This window comes from Amblyomma mixtum, chromosome 8, assembly GCF_055824585.1.
Source record: "Amblyomma mixtum isolate Tamu chromosome 8, ASM5582458v1, whole genome shotgun sequence".
Classification (NCBI taxonomy): domain Eukaryota; kingdom Metazoa; phylum Arthropoda; class Arachnida; order Ixodida; family Ixodidae; genus Amblyomma; species Amblyomma mixtum.
In genome coordinates, this window is record NC_143019.1 from 107,187,917 (window position 1) to 107,204,910 (window position 16,994).

Sequence of the window (16,994 nt, forward strand, 5' to 3'; positions counted from 1 at the left end):
CACTTGAAGAATTCGAAGAGATCGCGGCCAATCTACGACTTCAGGACGAACGCGGAAAGCGAAATCGCATATTTCGCTGTCCTATTCTCTTCTTTCTTATTCCCTTCCCCTATTTTATTCTATTTTTTTCCTATTCTCCGCTGGAAAAAATCCCAAGTCTGTGCAACAGGTCTTCCACATGTGGGCTGGACGGCGCCGCACTCCAGTTCTTTGCCTTGTGAACCGGTCAACAGCGGTGGCCTAAGGAATGACTCCTGGAATGAAATACCGCCCACAAACCGCGATTAATTCAATGCATTAAACGTTTTTCTCACTTACTAACTGTGCAACAGGCTCTAATGAGGGCTCTAAACTTACCGCATCAAGAAAACTCAAGATTGTGCGTCAGCAAGTCCTCTGTCTACATGATAAGGGAGTCGTGTTGCTCGATCCCACGCAACAACACGCTCGTTGTGTTTGGTTGTCGCATTGTTTCTCGCGCTTCCATTAAATTCGCCATCTTTCTTGTGATTGAACTCCAGTTCTGAGTTAGTGCTCGTCCTGTGTTCCTCGATCTTTCGTCCCCGTCTTTTGCGTTGTTGCCTTTAAGAATCTAATACGGGAATTTGTCTCGGCTGAATGGACACTCAGAACAGTAAGTGTACAGGAGACAGCAATTGTAGACTGACATTTCTTTATGATGAATCGTCTCTTATTGTAATATATCGTCACTACACCCCGCCTAAAACAATGAAAATAATTAAACGATGCGGTCATGGTATCCCAAGAAGACGCAGAAGAACAAGGAGCCCCGCGTGGGTATGTGCCATATTTACTGAGGGAGAAGAAGAACACGAAGAAGAAAAGGTTACGACCGCCTGCAAGCCGTTCTTTCGTGCTCTCCTCACGCAAGCAAGACATCGGCCAAAACGTCGCGGACATCTGCACTCAACGTGAGGGTAAGCGAGATCTTATCCTTGTCGGCCGCTCAACGCCTACCCAACGCCACGGGAACGCCCCATTGTAAAGCTCGCGTGCGCCAAGCCTAAACGGAACCCGTGGCCGCACAGGGATCCTTCTCACCAGCGCCTACTCCCCTTTCCGCATGGATCGCTTCCGTGGCGGCCAGCTTGCGAACACGGGAGCTGTGGGCTGCGACAGCGACGCCGCTTACGAGGGAAAAAGTGCTGTGTATGGCTATCGCCCTACAACGGACGCTCGAGCTCTGCTCCGATCAGAACGCACCAGCTATTGGAGCAGCACATAATTACAGAAAGCATGACGCAGTGGAACTGCACCCAGTGAATTTGAATACAAATTCAACGGTTTTGTGAGAGTTCCGGACTACTTTGAGATCCCCACCACAGCACTGCCTGACTTTTTAGTAATACCCCAGAATACGTTTGGCGCCGTTACCTTCCAGGTTACATGGAGAGATCTGCATGTAATGACGAACGGTACCAAGAATACATGACTGACTTAAGGAAGAGCTTTGCTATACGTGGGCATTCCAGGCGCACTGACTGAACAGGGTGCCGAGGCATCTTTGTATAGTCGGTGACTTTGTATAGCAGGCTTTGCCAACGATAAACTGTGCCGTCATCGTCGCCGTTTAACGGAGCATTAATAGTCTACGCTTGCACGCTGATTAATGTGACATGCCATGAAAGTGAGAGGCAGTGACCCCTATATAGGATACTGTGTGTACCAGCATCTGATTCCAGAGAGTACGCTGCATGCAGGCCTTATAATAGGCGCAGTCATGGCGACTCGCGAACTCGGCACTTTAGAGAGTGGGCCTTGTCCTGTCACGTCTGTCCATATTTATCACTCAACGGCCATCTGGCCGCAAAAAAATATTCATGTCCCACTCTATAGATACATGTCAATCACATTCTCTGCAGGTATGTGGACTGGAGGCAGTGGATGTCAATATTCCCAGTAGGGTATGGTAACTCACCTCTAGTACTCGTGAAAGCTCTTCAAGGAGCAAAATTGTATTACTGACGCTGACATGTAGAGCAAATATTTTTTCTAACGTTTTTTTTTTCATTTCTCGTCGTTGGCCTTAGCTTCATTTCTTCGCTTCGTAAACTGATCATCGCGCTCATCCCTGCTTTCCATTACTGTTGCGCGTAAATCCGTTCTCTCCATGGCGCGGTCCCAGTTTCTGGTGTGGTCTTTTGGCTCATCTGAGAGTAATTTAGCGTCTCTTTAGCACAAAGGTAAATCTGAATCTAATCTGAATTTAAACACACGTTCTCAGAGTAAATGGTTATTCCTAACGTCACAAATTAACCGCAATCCTACGACGTGATGTACGGTGCAGGCCGGTCTCTGCGTCTTTCTCGCAGAGCTCGTCACGATTGAACTGCGAATAAGAAAACTAATCATTCTATGTGCTTGTGGAGATATTCGATTTGTGTTGAATATTTGGGTTCCTTGGAATAGTCGAAATAGATTAGAGACGTACAGAAATGTAAACATTAAAGTGATGTTATAACATTCCTATTTGAAATTCTGCCATTATCTGCGTTTCCTAAACTTTGCGCTGCCACTCTTACATTTACAACGCTTGCTTTGTCTACTTTTCTCTGTTTATTCATTCATTCTCAGCGCTTTAAAATGTTCGCAAATAACACTTTGCAGCAAAATACATACAAAATACTAAGTTCAGTGAGACATTGCGAAATCTCGCCTAACCCACGATCTATGCAATGCAAGCGTTTGTCAGTTCATCGAATTCCAGGGCACTGCAACTTTCAGTGCAGGTGACGTTATGGGGACGTTAACGTACCGCTTCACAGTCAGGAGACATTGCATGATGGTTCAACAGCGCCAAGAGGACAGAGTAAGAGAATGGACGCGCAGAACGGCACTGAACTTGTAACTTGAATTTTATTGGAAGTAAGCAACTGGAAGTTTTATTGGAAGGAGACTAATTTGATTGGCAACGGAGCTTTAATAAGATTGCTAAAAAATGGTTTAATGACTTCACCTCCACTCACGGTTTTCTCAGGCAAACTGCATTGGATGACGTCGACACATACGTGGACGTCCACTTCCTCGCAATAATCACTTAAGTCTATCCTCCTGTGGACGACATCTCTGCGTCAAGGGTTTCAAATTACAGCCGGGAAAACATTTAATGTTTAGCTCTAAACTTCTCAGCAACGCCTTCGGCGTAATGTGAGCAAAAATTGAAGGAAGTTTTCCTCAGTGTTCTTTTAAGGTCTTTTATAGTTCATTTCAAAAAGCTTCAATGTACACACACGCGCACGCACAAGCAGCGCCCTCAACTTGTGTTGCAAGGCTCTTGAATTCAAAACTGAATATTTCATCCTGAACTTTCTCCAGTTCACGATGGAAAGACCGATGGAGCGGGCGGGAGCGCTGCGATCCCCGCGGAGCACCGAACTGAGCTCGGTGATGACGCCCTCGGGTCCAATGAGCCCACGGGTGCGTACCAATAGTTGTGCCAGAGCCAGCGACAGGCTCGTTACTACGAAGCGTCTACGAATCTTACTGGTTTGTTTTTTAGCATAAATATTCGGCATAATACGCGCGAACCTAAGGATAGGAGCGGCATGACACACGACACGTCACGTCTGTTATCGATGGTGGATCGACAGACGCCACTGTTCAGAGCTGTTGGCCGGCACCAGTTACCTGGCTTGCTGTACAGAGAAACAGAAAATATGTAGGCGTCTTCTCGCTGGGCGTTGAAACAATCATGCGCGATCTTTGCCAAAAGCGGCCGCCGCGGTGGCTCAGTGGTTATGGCGCTCGGCTGCTGACCCGAAAAACGCGGGTTCGATCCCGGCCGTGCTAATCACACTTCGATAGAAGCGAGATTGTAGAGGCCCGTGTAATGTGCAACATCAGTGCACGTTAAAGAACCCCACGTGGTCAAAGTTTCCGGAGCCCTTCACTACGGCATCCCTCATAGCCTGAATCGCTGTGGGACGTTAAACCTCCTAAACCACACCACATTTGCGAAAAGCAGCAATTGGCAACGGGCTTGTTTCTTAGTCTTGTGACGGACTGCTTGTGGCACCCGTCAAACTCTCAGTCTATGTAGACAAGGCAAGGAGGTCCCTTGTCCTCACCTTTCCACACCTTACGGTATTTAATGGTGTCATATCTCAAGCAGCACTGGTAAGCGGCCCAATATTGGTAATGTATTGGCAAACGGCGGTCCTAGAAAGGGCGAGAGTAAAGCCATCCTTTTGCAATATTGGGCCTCCCTATCGAAAAATCTCATATATATGTGTCATGTGTGTCTGGTTCATATGCGATTATGGAATATGTGTCATATGTGTGATATGTGTCATGTGTATGATATGTGTGATATGTGTCATATGTGTGATATGTGTCATATATGACTGGTTTACAATTATTGGGAAAGGAAAGGGAAGGGCTGGGGTGGAATTATAAGGCAATTAACAATAAAATAGCTTCCATTGAAGTTAGTGAACTAAAGAAAGTAAAAAAAAAAATTCGGACGCGAAAAAAAACTACGGGTGGGACCGGATTCGAACCACTGACCTAGAGATCTACAGCTCACTACACTAACCACTGCTTTTTTTTCTTTATTGCCTGGCTTTGGCTCATGACATTGCACAACAAAAATACACATAACGCTATTACGAGGTCTGTTAGAAAAGTATCCGACCTTTGGCCGAAGAAAAAAAAACTGGCATAACTGGAGCGTTAGAAACCTAATAACCTTCAAATTAGTCTCCTTGGGGCTCCATATACATCTCCCTGCGGTGCTGCCATTGTTGTAAGTATTCCGAAAAGGCCCTTTTCGGAATGGAATTTAGCTCTGCTGTCGTTGCAGCCATAATGTTCTTTCTTTTCTGAAATTGCGCTCCTTTCAATGGCCTCTTGATTTTAGCAAACAGCCAGAAGTCGTAGGGAGACATATCAGGAGAGTAAGGAGCCTGTTGAACTACAGGAGTCTGGTTTTTCGCCAGAAAAGTCTGAATCAAATGCGAGGAATGTGCAGGAGCAATGCCGCGAGGGATGCGCCAATTTCTTGTTGACCTCAATTCCGGTCTCTTGCGCCGCACAGCACCGCGTAGGCGATGGAGGACATCCCTGTAGTACTCTTTAGTCATTCTTTTATCCTGTGGGGTGCGTAGTCGTGGTGTGCCACACAAAGGGAGTCAAAAAAGCAGTCAGAAAAACATTGACATTGCTGCGCACTTGGCGGGCCTTCTTTGGTCTTGGTGACGTGGAATGCGTCCTCTGTGACGACTGGGATTTGGTTTCCTGGTCGTACCCGTACGCCCAAGACTCGTCACTAGTGATTACGGCGTCGGTGAAGTCAGGGTAACTGTTTGTGGAATCCAGCATCTCCTGTGAGACTTCAACACGAAGTTGCTTTTTCTCCACCGTCACCAGCTTCGGCACGAATTTCGCCGCAACTCTCTCCATGGCCAAATCTTCGGTGATAATGGAATGTGCATAAAAATTGCTGATATCCACCTCTTCCGCAATTTCTCGGATAGTCACACAACAGTCCCGCATCACCACAGCGTTCACTTCGGCAATTACCTAGTAATTTAGGCATGTTGATGGCCGACCGGAGCGTGGCTCAATCTCCACAGATGTGCGGCCGTCTTTAAACCAGTTGCACCACTGCTTAATCTGTGTGCTGCTTATAGCATCATCACCGAAAGCCGTCTGAACATTTCGAATGGTTTCCACTTGGCTATCGCCAAGTTTCTGGCAAAATTTAAGGTAGTAGCGCTGCTCCTCTCGCTCCGCCATTTTCCTTGCAACAAAAAACCGACGAGAGCACTGCGCACTGCCTCACTCAAACGCTGCTTCCCAGCGACTGACGCTATCGGCAGGCGGGAAAATATTCGTGCATGCGCACGAGGGTTCAAGGTGGGCTGGTGCAAGCGCGCTTGTTTCATATCCATGAGGTGTTCGCAAAGTCGGATACTTTTCTAACAGACCTCGTACATACGACACTGTCGTGGTCAGCCAGCACGAGACTGGCTTCGTCAGCTTAAAATTCCCGCAACATACACAACGGCTCTAGTCTTGAGAGCCACTCGGGAGGCTCCACAGCTGCTTTTTGGATTGCAAGAAACCAGTCCATGCTTTCCCGAAAATAAATTCGGGCCGGTCGTGCGTCTTTGTCGCAATGGTAGCCTGCCATTCTGGAGCGCCATATACAGTGGAGGCCCAAGAGCATTATGAGATCAAAAGGTGCCCCATCCTCATTATCAGTGCCTAAATAACGAATTCCGTGCGCGTCAAGTGGTAGCTCTTTCTTTATGGTCCTTTGTAACACGTCCCAAAAATAAACCCCTTCCCAGCAATGCAAAAAAACATGGTCTATTGTTTCAGGCTGTTTAGAAATTAAGCAGTTCGATCCCCACGGTAAAAAGAAATCCTTTCCCTCTAGAAACTTTTTAAATGGTAACGTCCCGTTGTGTAACTTAAAAAAGAAAGTCTTTACTCCTGGTGGCACCTGCATATTCTTCACCCTTTTTAAAACATCTCCTCCCGGGCCTCCACTGTACAAGGCCCTGTACATGGGCTCTGGGAAAACAATATCACAAAGATCATTGTAGAACTTTTTCCTTTTACTTTTCCACAAATAATCGGTGGAAAAACGTGCCGAAAGAAACCGAACGCTTGCTACAATCTCTTTGTAGCAACCAAAAGTTTCACCAGAGAGCTCATCTTTGGATACCACAAACTCCACTAACCACTGCACCACGGCTGACACGGAAAACTATTGCGTTATATTTGGATGACAAGACTTACGCTATGCTTCCCACTATTTTAGAATTCGACGGTTAGGTGCGAGGTCAAATGTTTCTTTGTAAGGTTTAAGGAGCTGAACTACAGCCGATTGCACTTCCACTGATATTGTGAATCTTGATGTGCTCTGTGATAAGCACTGAAAGATCTGATATTTGTATGTATCTTAATTTTCACAGCGCCTGCACCATTCATGGTAGTACTCTCATTGCGCAGCTATTGTTAACTACAGTCGGAGCTCTTGCATGAAAATACCTGGCGTTATTCGCTCAACAGCTCAACTAAGCCCAGAAGGCAATATCTGCCTTCTAGCTGAACGTTTGTCCAAGCACATTGGAAACGCCCAACGTCATGCTGTTTGGATAGGCGCTGTTTATAACAAGAGGGCACAAGCAGAGAATCAGGGAGAAAAATATTTGAAACAAGCCAGGAGTTTTTTTTATGCGTTGGTTGGGCAGTTGTTAATCGCTTGTTCATGCCTTCTTTTCCGCGTTTTTCAAACAGCAAGGCCCACTATATAAGAGGCACTCATCAGCGGCTATCTGTTTCGCACGAGATTGATGTAAGCTGATACGACGCATATCGGAGCTCTTGTGTATGCACGAGTGTCGCGTGTCAGTTGAGCTATGCCACATAAGTAATAAGTGCATACAGGTCACATTTCCGTAGCGCGTGAACTGCTATATATGCAGCACATGTGTTCACCTCTGACATTTGTGACGCGTATGAGCTCGTACGTGACACATATGAACTCGTATGAAGCATATGTGCTGATACGAGGCGCATTTGTCGACACATATGGCTCATATGATGCCCATATGTGTCCATACGAGGCACATATGTGGCACATATGAACTCGTATGAAGCCTATACGTGTTCATATGAGGCACATATACTGACACATATAACTCATATGGGCTGCATACGAGTTCATATGAGGCACATATACTGACACATATAACTCATTTGGGCTGCATACGAGTTCATACGAGACACATATCAGACACATATAGCTCGTATGTAACACATATGGAATGATACGAGACACATATGAATTCATATGAGATTTTTCGATAGGGCTTTAAGGTAATAAAACGAAATGCAATGTAATGACCTGTGCTGCTTCGGTATAAGGGCTCCAATAGACGGCTGAGAACCAAACTTCATTGCTCGGTTACTTTTGTCAGATACGATACACTTGCTGCAAGCAGCCACCTTAGTAATTGCAGCTTTACCGTCATTACCGCATGCTGCCTGCCTTAAAGTAGGCTGCCTTAAATCGTTCTACTTGAAGAGCTGGAATGAGAGCAAACGACGTATCAGCAGTTATAGTGCCCTTTTTTGTAGCGAAAGCTACATCGGCCACGAGTTTGCGATTTCCTCGTGGCGGTGCTCGAAGGCGGCATACAGACCGAACTTGAGCTGTTGCCTAGCTACCGCCGAAGCTGACGGCTGCCGCGCGCTTGCCGCGCCTTCTGGAATGACGTCACACCGCGCGCCTCACCGCGAAGCCGCCGCTTGGTATGACGTCACACCGCTTGCCTCGTCGTTGCGCTCGCTTTCGCTACGTATTTCCTGGTATAGCCGAGCTGCTGATGAAACCGAAACAACATAAGAGAATAAATTCAATGAAATAATAGATGACTAATAGACGAATATTAAGAGTAAAGAATGAAGTATTTCGCGGTCGCAGGTGAATGCCACGTGGTTATACATGTATTCTAATGTCTGACGCATAATTTGAAATAGAAAACACGCAGGCGAAGATCTGTTGCCTACAGTCCTTTAATATAGAAAAAAATTATTTAGATACGGGCCTATCGTACTGCAATGACATGTATTTATTATTGTTGAATATATTAATCCACCCCCTATGGAATACCCCTCGAAGGGGGTATTTAAGGTGAATAAAGTGAAGCAAAGTGAAGCTCCTGGAGGATGACGCCATGGTGCCACAAAGCCATCAGGTTCTTAATGGGATACTCTATCTGCCCGGCAAACAACGCGCATAATTGCGTCTAGAAAACTAGCATTATCAATTCCATCAATCAGTCCGTATACGTTATGTACTTTATCTGTTTATTTCCGTTGTGGACAAGCTGAAAATGTTTAACGATTTTTTTTTCAGGACTTACAAGAGCCTGTCGGAAGCACTTCTGGGCCAAGATCCATGCCACTGGTTCGTACCGTTTTGCTTCTACATACACTATTTCTCTTACCTGCGTTTGCTTTTGGCTTTTGTAGAAGTGCCAAACATTACTTACAGGTTTCCCGAATATCAGTATCAGCCTCCCATTCTACTATCTTCGAAGCGCTTGTGGAGCTACACTGCACCTCTATCAGCCATACGTTGGAGATACTTAGGCAATTAAAGCAGGAACAGTGTGCGTGATTATATACTCAGCCAGTTTATTTAAAGCAAGGCGTCATGTTTAACGGGAAGAAATTGTCGCGTCCCTCACTCAGCACAAATTGCTGTAATTTAATTTCCCTATCTAATTTACCTACATTTACTCGTCATTACGTGGTACTGAATGTAAAATCTCCATCCGCTACGTATTAAAATTCTGGCAATCGTCTTCCAATCTTAGGATTCCCAAAGCGCCAACGCGATGCTAATCCTATTCGTCCCTGACATGCGGGACGTAGCCAAACATTCCAAAGACGTCGGTCATGGCTGTTCCTTTTTTTTTCGAAAATTCTGGCAATGTGCTGTGAGAAGGAAGGCAGTTTAGTGAAGACCATAGAGAAAGGGGTCGTCAGTGTGGAAATTACTTGCGAATGGCAGGCTACAACAAGAACAGTCGGTGTAGCGCTGTGAGAGAAAGGATAAAGGAGGGAGCGAAAGAAGTTCTCTTTCTTCTTTCACTCCAACCTTCCTCCCTAGAACCCCTCCCTCCCCATCCTCCCCCTCATCTGGCGCTTTTATGCGTCTTTCTTTTCCTCCCTGAACTCCTGGACACGCCAGCTGTGGCGGCGGCTGCGTTGTACCCCAGATATGAGACACTGCGTCACTTCCTTTCCTCCAAAGACGCAGCTGTGCAGTTGAGTGCCGCGTTGACGAGCTGCGAAAGAGTCCACGCCGGATACTCGGAAATGTGTGTGCCGTAGGATGCTCTTACATTCGCCATAGTGGACATTCTGCATTCCGAGCTAAATGTGTTATCCGAGCTAAACGTGCAATACTGCACCGCTAGCGGTTGTGCCCTCTCATACTGTGGCAATGCCTAGTGGCCTAACGAGTGTGTAACAGAGGCGCTAGGCCAAGTACAGTCTTGGTCAAAAGATTTAAGGCCACAGCGTTCAGGTGCAGCGAAATGAATGTTTTTAGAATGCTCCGTGTAGCGGATCATTCAAAACACAAGTCCAGCATGAAGATTCTGTACCCAAGAAGAAACCTTCTCCTACCATTTCAAGGTATTCGGTCTTTAATAGTGCCGTAATGGCTCTGTAATGCGGCTGAAGCAAAAAGCTTTTGACCTTAAGACTTTTGACCAAGACTGTACCACAACCTGCTCCAAGCAAACAGGCAAATGTGAAGTATCTAGACTTGCTCGAAAAGAGAGGCGCAGTCAAGTAGCTAAATATGCGCAAAAATTCAGGGGGCACTTTGAATGTCTAAAGTGGGTAGAGGCGGAAGCGTCTTCCGCACCACCTTCGCTGTTTCTGTGGCACTGGTGGCGTCACATGAAATTGAGTACTAATTTCTAAGTGATGACAAATCACTAATTAATGGTTAATTACTGCTTAATGCCTGAATACTAATTAACTGCTAATTAATGACGCTTAAGCTTCGCCTTTAGAAGTGGAACGCAACAGCGCGTTGTAGCGCTGCCAGGGAGTCCACGGAACCCCACCACCCGTTCGGCGCGATGCCTTGCCCTTTGAACGCAACGCTTTTTGAGGAAAGGCAATGACGCAGTAATTCTCTGTCATCTCGGTGGACACCTGGACTGCACCGTAGAGGAAGGGAGGAAGTGGGAGTGAAGGAAGATAGATAAAGAGGAGCCGTAATGAAGAAAATGAAAATTGTATTTGAGGAAAGGAAATTACGCAGTAACTGTGTCACAAAATCCAAGGGGGGGGGGGGCACTTTTCTGACCTAAAGTGTGGTCACTGATGTGTGGTTAAGATGTTAAGCTTCGCCCCTAAGAGTGGAACGCGACAGCGTCTTGCAACGCTACCAAGGAGTCCATAGAACGCCATCGCCCATTCATTTCTACGGCTCGCTCGTCGGTAAATTAGTTTTTGAGGAAAGGAAATGTATCTGTCTCTCATTTGTCGGTGGACAGCTAAACCTCGCCGGAAGGGAATGGAGGAGGATGAGAGTGAGTGAAGACACCGTATTCACTAGACGCGCCTTTGTTCATTCCAAACCATCGAGCTGGCATGGCGGAGTGGATAGCATGCTCGTCTCACGCCGAAGACCGGGGTTCGATTCCTGAGCTCGACCAATTTCTTAATCAGTTTTGTTTATTTATATGGCCTGACTAGTAAAGCTAATTAGGCTAATTGGGTAATTAAGCAATTAACTAAGCTCAGTCCCACTTACTTGGAGCATCACTATACGATCCCTTCAATTGGTTGCATGGTTACTAGCCAAAGTACAATTGGCCCCGTTTGAAATTCGCGCACTGTGACGTCATGGCCTTTTCGACCAATTGAAAAGCGTGACATTTTCTGTCGACAACTGCTGCTTACAACGATGAGACATTAAAGGCTTCCGCCTTAAAATAGAAGACCAGAGCCAAGCTGGCTATTTGTGTGTCAGGTTGGCTCGTCGCCTGCATAAAATGTCTGTAAATATTGTGCCAGCACTACCATCCTCGTAGCATGCACGTGACAGACAGACCTTCCCTGGACCTTTCCTGGAAAGACCGCTAATTCCAACCAGCTTTCGCTGAATGATACGTTAACCCTGTAAGCTTAGCTCTAAGAAATTTTACGCGGGTTTGATCCGGGCCGCGGTGGCTGAATTCCGCTGGAGGCAAAATTCTGGAGGCCCTTGTACTGTGCGATGTCAGTGCGCATTAAAAAACACCAGGTGGTTGAAATTTCCGGAGCCCTTCACTACGACGTCCCTCATAGCCTGAGTTGCTTTGGGAAGCTAAACCCCAATAAACCAAACTAAATTTTTCATGCACGTCATATCTTAGAAAGGACACTGAAGGCGATTGTAGGTTAGCCTCTCTATAAATAGATTACCGCATTCCAACGACAATAACACTTCCTTCACTTAAAACGGAGTCTTTATGGGCTAGAAAAGTTAAAAACTAGTATCACGTGTCGCAATCACAAGCCACTTTTGCAAATAAACTGGTGGTGCTTCGACAGAACTTTTCCGTCGCGTATTTCAGAAGCCAGGCTACGCAATCCTTCACTTCAAAGTGTGGTCTCTCACGAACTTTTTTTTTAGCGTTCACTTAAAAATGATGATCTCTCACGAATTGCTTTTTTTATACAGGCGTTACGAGTTTATCAGGCGCGGGAAGATTTATGCCGGCAACAAATGCGCGTTTTCTTGCCGTAGAGGCACCAAAATGTAACCGTGCAATTCAGCTTTGCTGAACACATAAATTGGAAGAGGTTACTTTCAGTTTCCATTGAAGGTTTTTTTTTTATGAACACGTGCAAAACCCCACCTCCATAAAAGAAAACTTGTGGACACCACGATAATCGGAACCTACAGACATGTGGAAAATGAAATACTCTTCTTCTAACCTCTGGGAAATTAATAGTTCCACGGATATTACAAAAACGCAGCAGCCTGGCCCAGAGGCAAACGCCTTGGCCTATGTACTTTTGACAAACGCTTTACACTGAGTAATATTACGCAGAAACCATCAGTAGATGTATAACGTACAGAACTGTCTGTCCTTTGTTTCCCGCAGTCACCGGGGGCCCTGTACCGGCGCCTCGTTTCTCCTGGTAGGAAGGACGCACCTTTGGCACCCCGCATCAGCCTCCTCGCTGCGTTGGGCACCGCCATCGTAGCCGTTGCCTGCTTCCTGCTCCTTCTGCTCGCCATCTTGTTTTACACAACGGCCCACAAGAAGTTCAGGCTCTGCACAAGTCCCGCTTGCGAAGAGTTCGCCAAGCGCCTGGCGGAGTCCGTCAACCAATCCGCAGACCCTTGCGCCAACTTCGACGAGTACGTCTGCGGCGGCTGGAGGGCCAGGCGGAAGTACTCAGTGCATGCGGAGCTCGTCGCCAACGCGGTGGACGACATGACTGAGGCCGTCAGCAAGGACACGAACCCGCCGACCTCTGGCCAGACCATCGCCCAGAAGGCCGGCCTATTTTACCGTTCCTGCGACATGGTGTGGCGCGGAGAGCGCGATGAGCTGCCCACGATACGCGATGCCCTCCGAAGGGCGGGCGTCGTGTGGCCGCGCCGGGCTGCGGAACCCGATGTACTTCGCACCCTATTCAGCCTGAGCATAAAGCTTGACTGGGGCCGTGGTCATAGGCGTGGTCCCACTGACGAAGAAAGTGCGGATCGGTGTATCCGATTCATTCGATTTCATCGCCGCAGAACAAGACAGGCTGCGCATGCTGGACGGTCGACGCAGCAGCTTCTAGTTCATTAGGAAGAGGTTCTTGGAAAAGGATTCAGAAACGGCCGTTGAATTCGAGGAACTAAGCAGGCTGGAAGAGGCGTTCCTTCCAAAGCTTAAAGGGGCCCGAAAACGAGAAAACGTGGAAGAAGTGCCAGCTGGAGTAATACACAAAAAGAACTGGATGCTTTTACTGGCCGAGTTTAACGTGTCGAGGGCGCGGACATTTCTGACTAAACACTTTTCCTACGTCATGACGTTTCTCGAACTTTGGAACAAACTCGGCGAATATGCGACTCACCTTTTCAACTCGTGGATGGCAGTACGATACACCAGTCTATTCGCAAACAACGAGCTGATCTTCAACTACTATGCCACAACGAATTACGACGTAATTAAATACCATCAGGGACGCTGGTGCTTTAGGCTCGCCTACAAAATCGTCGGTGACTGCTTATTCGCTCCTTACAACTCCCAAGGCTTTAATCCTGAAATCTGTCGGGATGTGGAACGTATCGTCTTAGCCATCAGGAAAAAATTCGCCTCTCGTCTTTCCTCGACACCACCGTACTCTAACACATCCACTAGAATTCCTTGGAGCTCGCTTGCCACTGTAATGAGCGTGTTGAACCAAACGATGGATTCGGACGTGAACTTGAAGACTGTAACCAGTTCTCTGCCCGACATGACTCTCTCCCTCGCAAGAAACGGGGAGGCCGCTTGGAGAATGTCGCGGTTTCAGAAAATCGACTCCGTGCAACATAGGCTCGGCTGGAACGACATCCACATGTTTGCATCCCACTCGCGGTGGGCCGGAGACTTCGCCCTGGCCCCGTACATCCTTTCATTTCCGCTCTACGACCACGGCCTCGTTGACGCCGTCAAGTACGGGGCGTTCGGAGCTCTCGTGGCTGAGCCCTGTGCCAACGTATCTATCCCCCGCTACTTCAGCGCAAGACGGTAAACGCCGCCGCCAAGTGTGTAGCGACCAAGGGTACAACAGATAGGCTAGCAGCACTGTCTCGCGCAGTATCCTTGGACGTGCTGGCGGACGTGTTCGCTGCATACGGCTCCCAGTTCAAGCTCGCGGAATTCAGAAGTATGACGGAGGCACAGCTCTTGTTCGTCACCTGGTGCTACATTCGCTGCCGCGGGAACTCAGAGGCCATCGGCGACGACTTGAGCGCCGCTGTGCGCCACATGGCTGCCTTCAGCGATGCCTTCTCCTGCAGTGTTGGCAAACCACTGAACCCTGAGTACAAATGTGTCGCCCTTGAAGGTCTGCTGTGAGGACAACTTCCGAGACAGGCGACACTTCGCACACCTGCGGCGCTTGAGGGGCGTGGTTTCCGTTTACTACACAACCTATCTATCTCCTTTTCTTTGTCGTTAAAACATTTTTTCCTTACACTTTCACGCTTTGAAGCTTTGCAATGTAGAGCCTTCTGATGCAGCTAAAAATGCTATTTGTTCTGCTTTAGTCTTGATATATGGCTTCTAAAAGATTAATTCGATCCCTACAAGCGAAACTTCGTTGAACAAAAACGAAATCTACTGCGATAAACGTGTTTCCTGCAACTGTGAGAAGTGCTTTGATTTTCAATGTTATCCTGCTTTTATAATGAACTGCGACGTACTGAAACTCTTATGATATGATACCGTATTGCACGGTTGTGTTATTAGTCGCCGGAAATCTTGTCGCATTTCGAACGGCTGTATTTCCATAATTTCAGCGCGCCTGGAGTGTGCACTTTTTTATTATTGCATTCCCTGCAGAGCCGATTTTTTTTTTTCATCTGAAAGAAGCTATCTTTCAAATAGCGGCCCGACTGCTAACATGCAGGAACAGATGTCGCGGTGGCTGTGTGAATACAGTATTCCCCTACTGGGCACGATGTCGTAGATTCACAGACACTCCGGTCGAATTCACTGCGTCTGAAATTTCTTTAAAAGTACTGTTATTGTTCCGAATGTTTTGCGATTTCAGGCGGTCGAGGTTAATCCGAAACCCACCACTTATAAAAGCGCCTGTTATCCGCTTCCTCCCTTGTCGAGAGTCAAATTTGGTTCTTATCAAAAACATTGACTTTAGTTCATCTTCCGTAAGCTCGTCAAAGCGTCTTTCACATGTGCTACCCTTACAGTGTTGCTGACCACGTGTCTACGCTGATCAGGAAATATACCGAGACAATAAATTTCAAAATACTTCGGAAGAGATAAAAAGTACGACAACTGTGAAGTTAAACTAAGAATTAAGGCAAGGTTGTCTGTCTCTATCAAAGCTGCTCTTCATGCTTTATATGATAAATATGGAGAGAAGGCTACAAAGGAGCAATCTAGGTTATAATCTGTCGTACACGTCAACGGCGGCAAAGTAGTAGAGCAACGGCTCCCGGGTTTAAAGTATGGGACGATATTGCACTGTTAACAAATAGCGAGGAAGAGTGGCAAACTTTGGTTATTGTGGAGACGAAGGAGACTCTCTAGGTTTCAGATTCAGCGCAAATAAGTCAGGTGTGATCATTTTCAACGATACAACTGATCATATGCCTGCAATACAAGGCCATGAAGTACCCAGAGTGGTCTTTGTTGTATGACAACTCGAGAAGCAGTGCCCTACTCATAAAAGCTAGGTCAAGGCATCTTAGAACGCGCAGCTACAAAAAGAAAAAGATGATGACAACCTTTGGGCTGTATGTGGTAAATCTGTAGAAACAATTGGGCACCTCATACTCAAATGTGATGGTATCCATCCGGATGTCGATGTACGTCTAGAAAAATTGGCTCTGTCAAACTAATTGAGGGCAAGAGAATGTTTTCGACCACCGGTTTTGTGTATATTGTATTTCGAGTTTGTCCTTAGTCGCTTGTGTTACTCTCTAGAGGCATGCGGCGGTACATATAAAACGTATTTGGAACGAATTATGCGTTCGCAGAAACATGCCGCTCGTGCAATAACCTTCGCAAAGGGAACCGACCTTATCCGACCACTCTTTCAACAATTGCGAATATTACCGGTATCAGCTGCATACAAACTTAATATAGCTGGAGTAATAAACACAGTAATAAAAACTAATGATCGCTTTCCTTTTACACTATTCTTGTCACCGCTGAAACAAACAAGAGCCGCCACTAATAATAGATTTAATCAACCCCCCTGCCACAGCTCTTATGGCCAAAGGCTTTTAGAATACAATTGTGCCCAAATGTCGAATCAAGTTCCCCGTGATATCGAACTTACTAAAAATACTAAAAAAATTTGTCCATAACTCTGGGACTAAATACGCTTGTTTAGTTTTGTGCATTTTAACCTTATTCTTCGCCTTGTCTCTTGCACTAGCCCTATTTCTTTTTAATTTTTTTTTCAGAATATTTCTGCGCTTTACATATTTGAAATGCCATTATTGTAGTATTTAACGTCTTTTTTGTACTTAAATGTCTGCCATTTTTATTGTGAACATCTTGTATTTATACCTTTTCCTAGCCGAGTTGGCTATGGGTCTAATAAAGTTTGTATGCATTCATTTCACACAATAAAAATGAGAGAGAGAGAGAAAGTTAGCGAGTTTTTCTTCCCATGAGGTGAGGTCGCTGACAAGAAAGAGGGTTCGTTTGCGTCAGCAGAATGTAAGTTTATTCCAAATGTCGTTGGCTCTGCTGCTTTCTGTTAGG

General features: G+C 46.4%; 1 protein-coding gene across 1 annotated transcript in view; it reads left to right on the forward strand.

Moving 5' to 3' along the window:
* The window catches only part of LOC149333824 (uncharacterized), a 176,444-nt gene extending 161,832 nt beyond the window's left edge, over positions 1-14,612 (forward strand). The window contains exons 31-33 of the mRNA XM_089557809.1: positions 12,657-13,267; positions 14,088-14,229; positions 14,274-14,612. Coding sequence (XP_089413935.1) covers positions 12,657-13,267; positions 14,088-14,229; positions 14,274-14,612 — 1,092 coding nt within the window. The remainder of the gene's footprint in view (positions 1-12,656; positions 13,268-14,087; positions 14,230-14,273) is intronic.
* Positions 14,613-16,994: the final 2,382 nt, after the last annotated feature.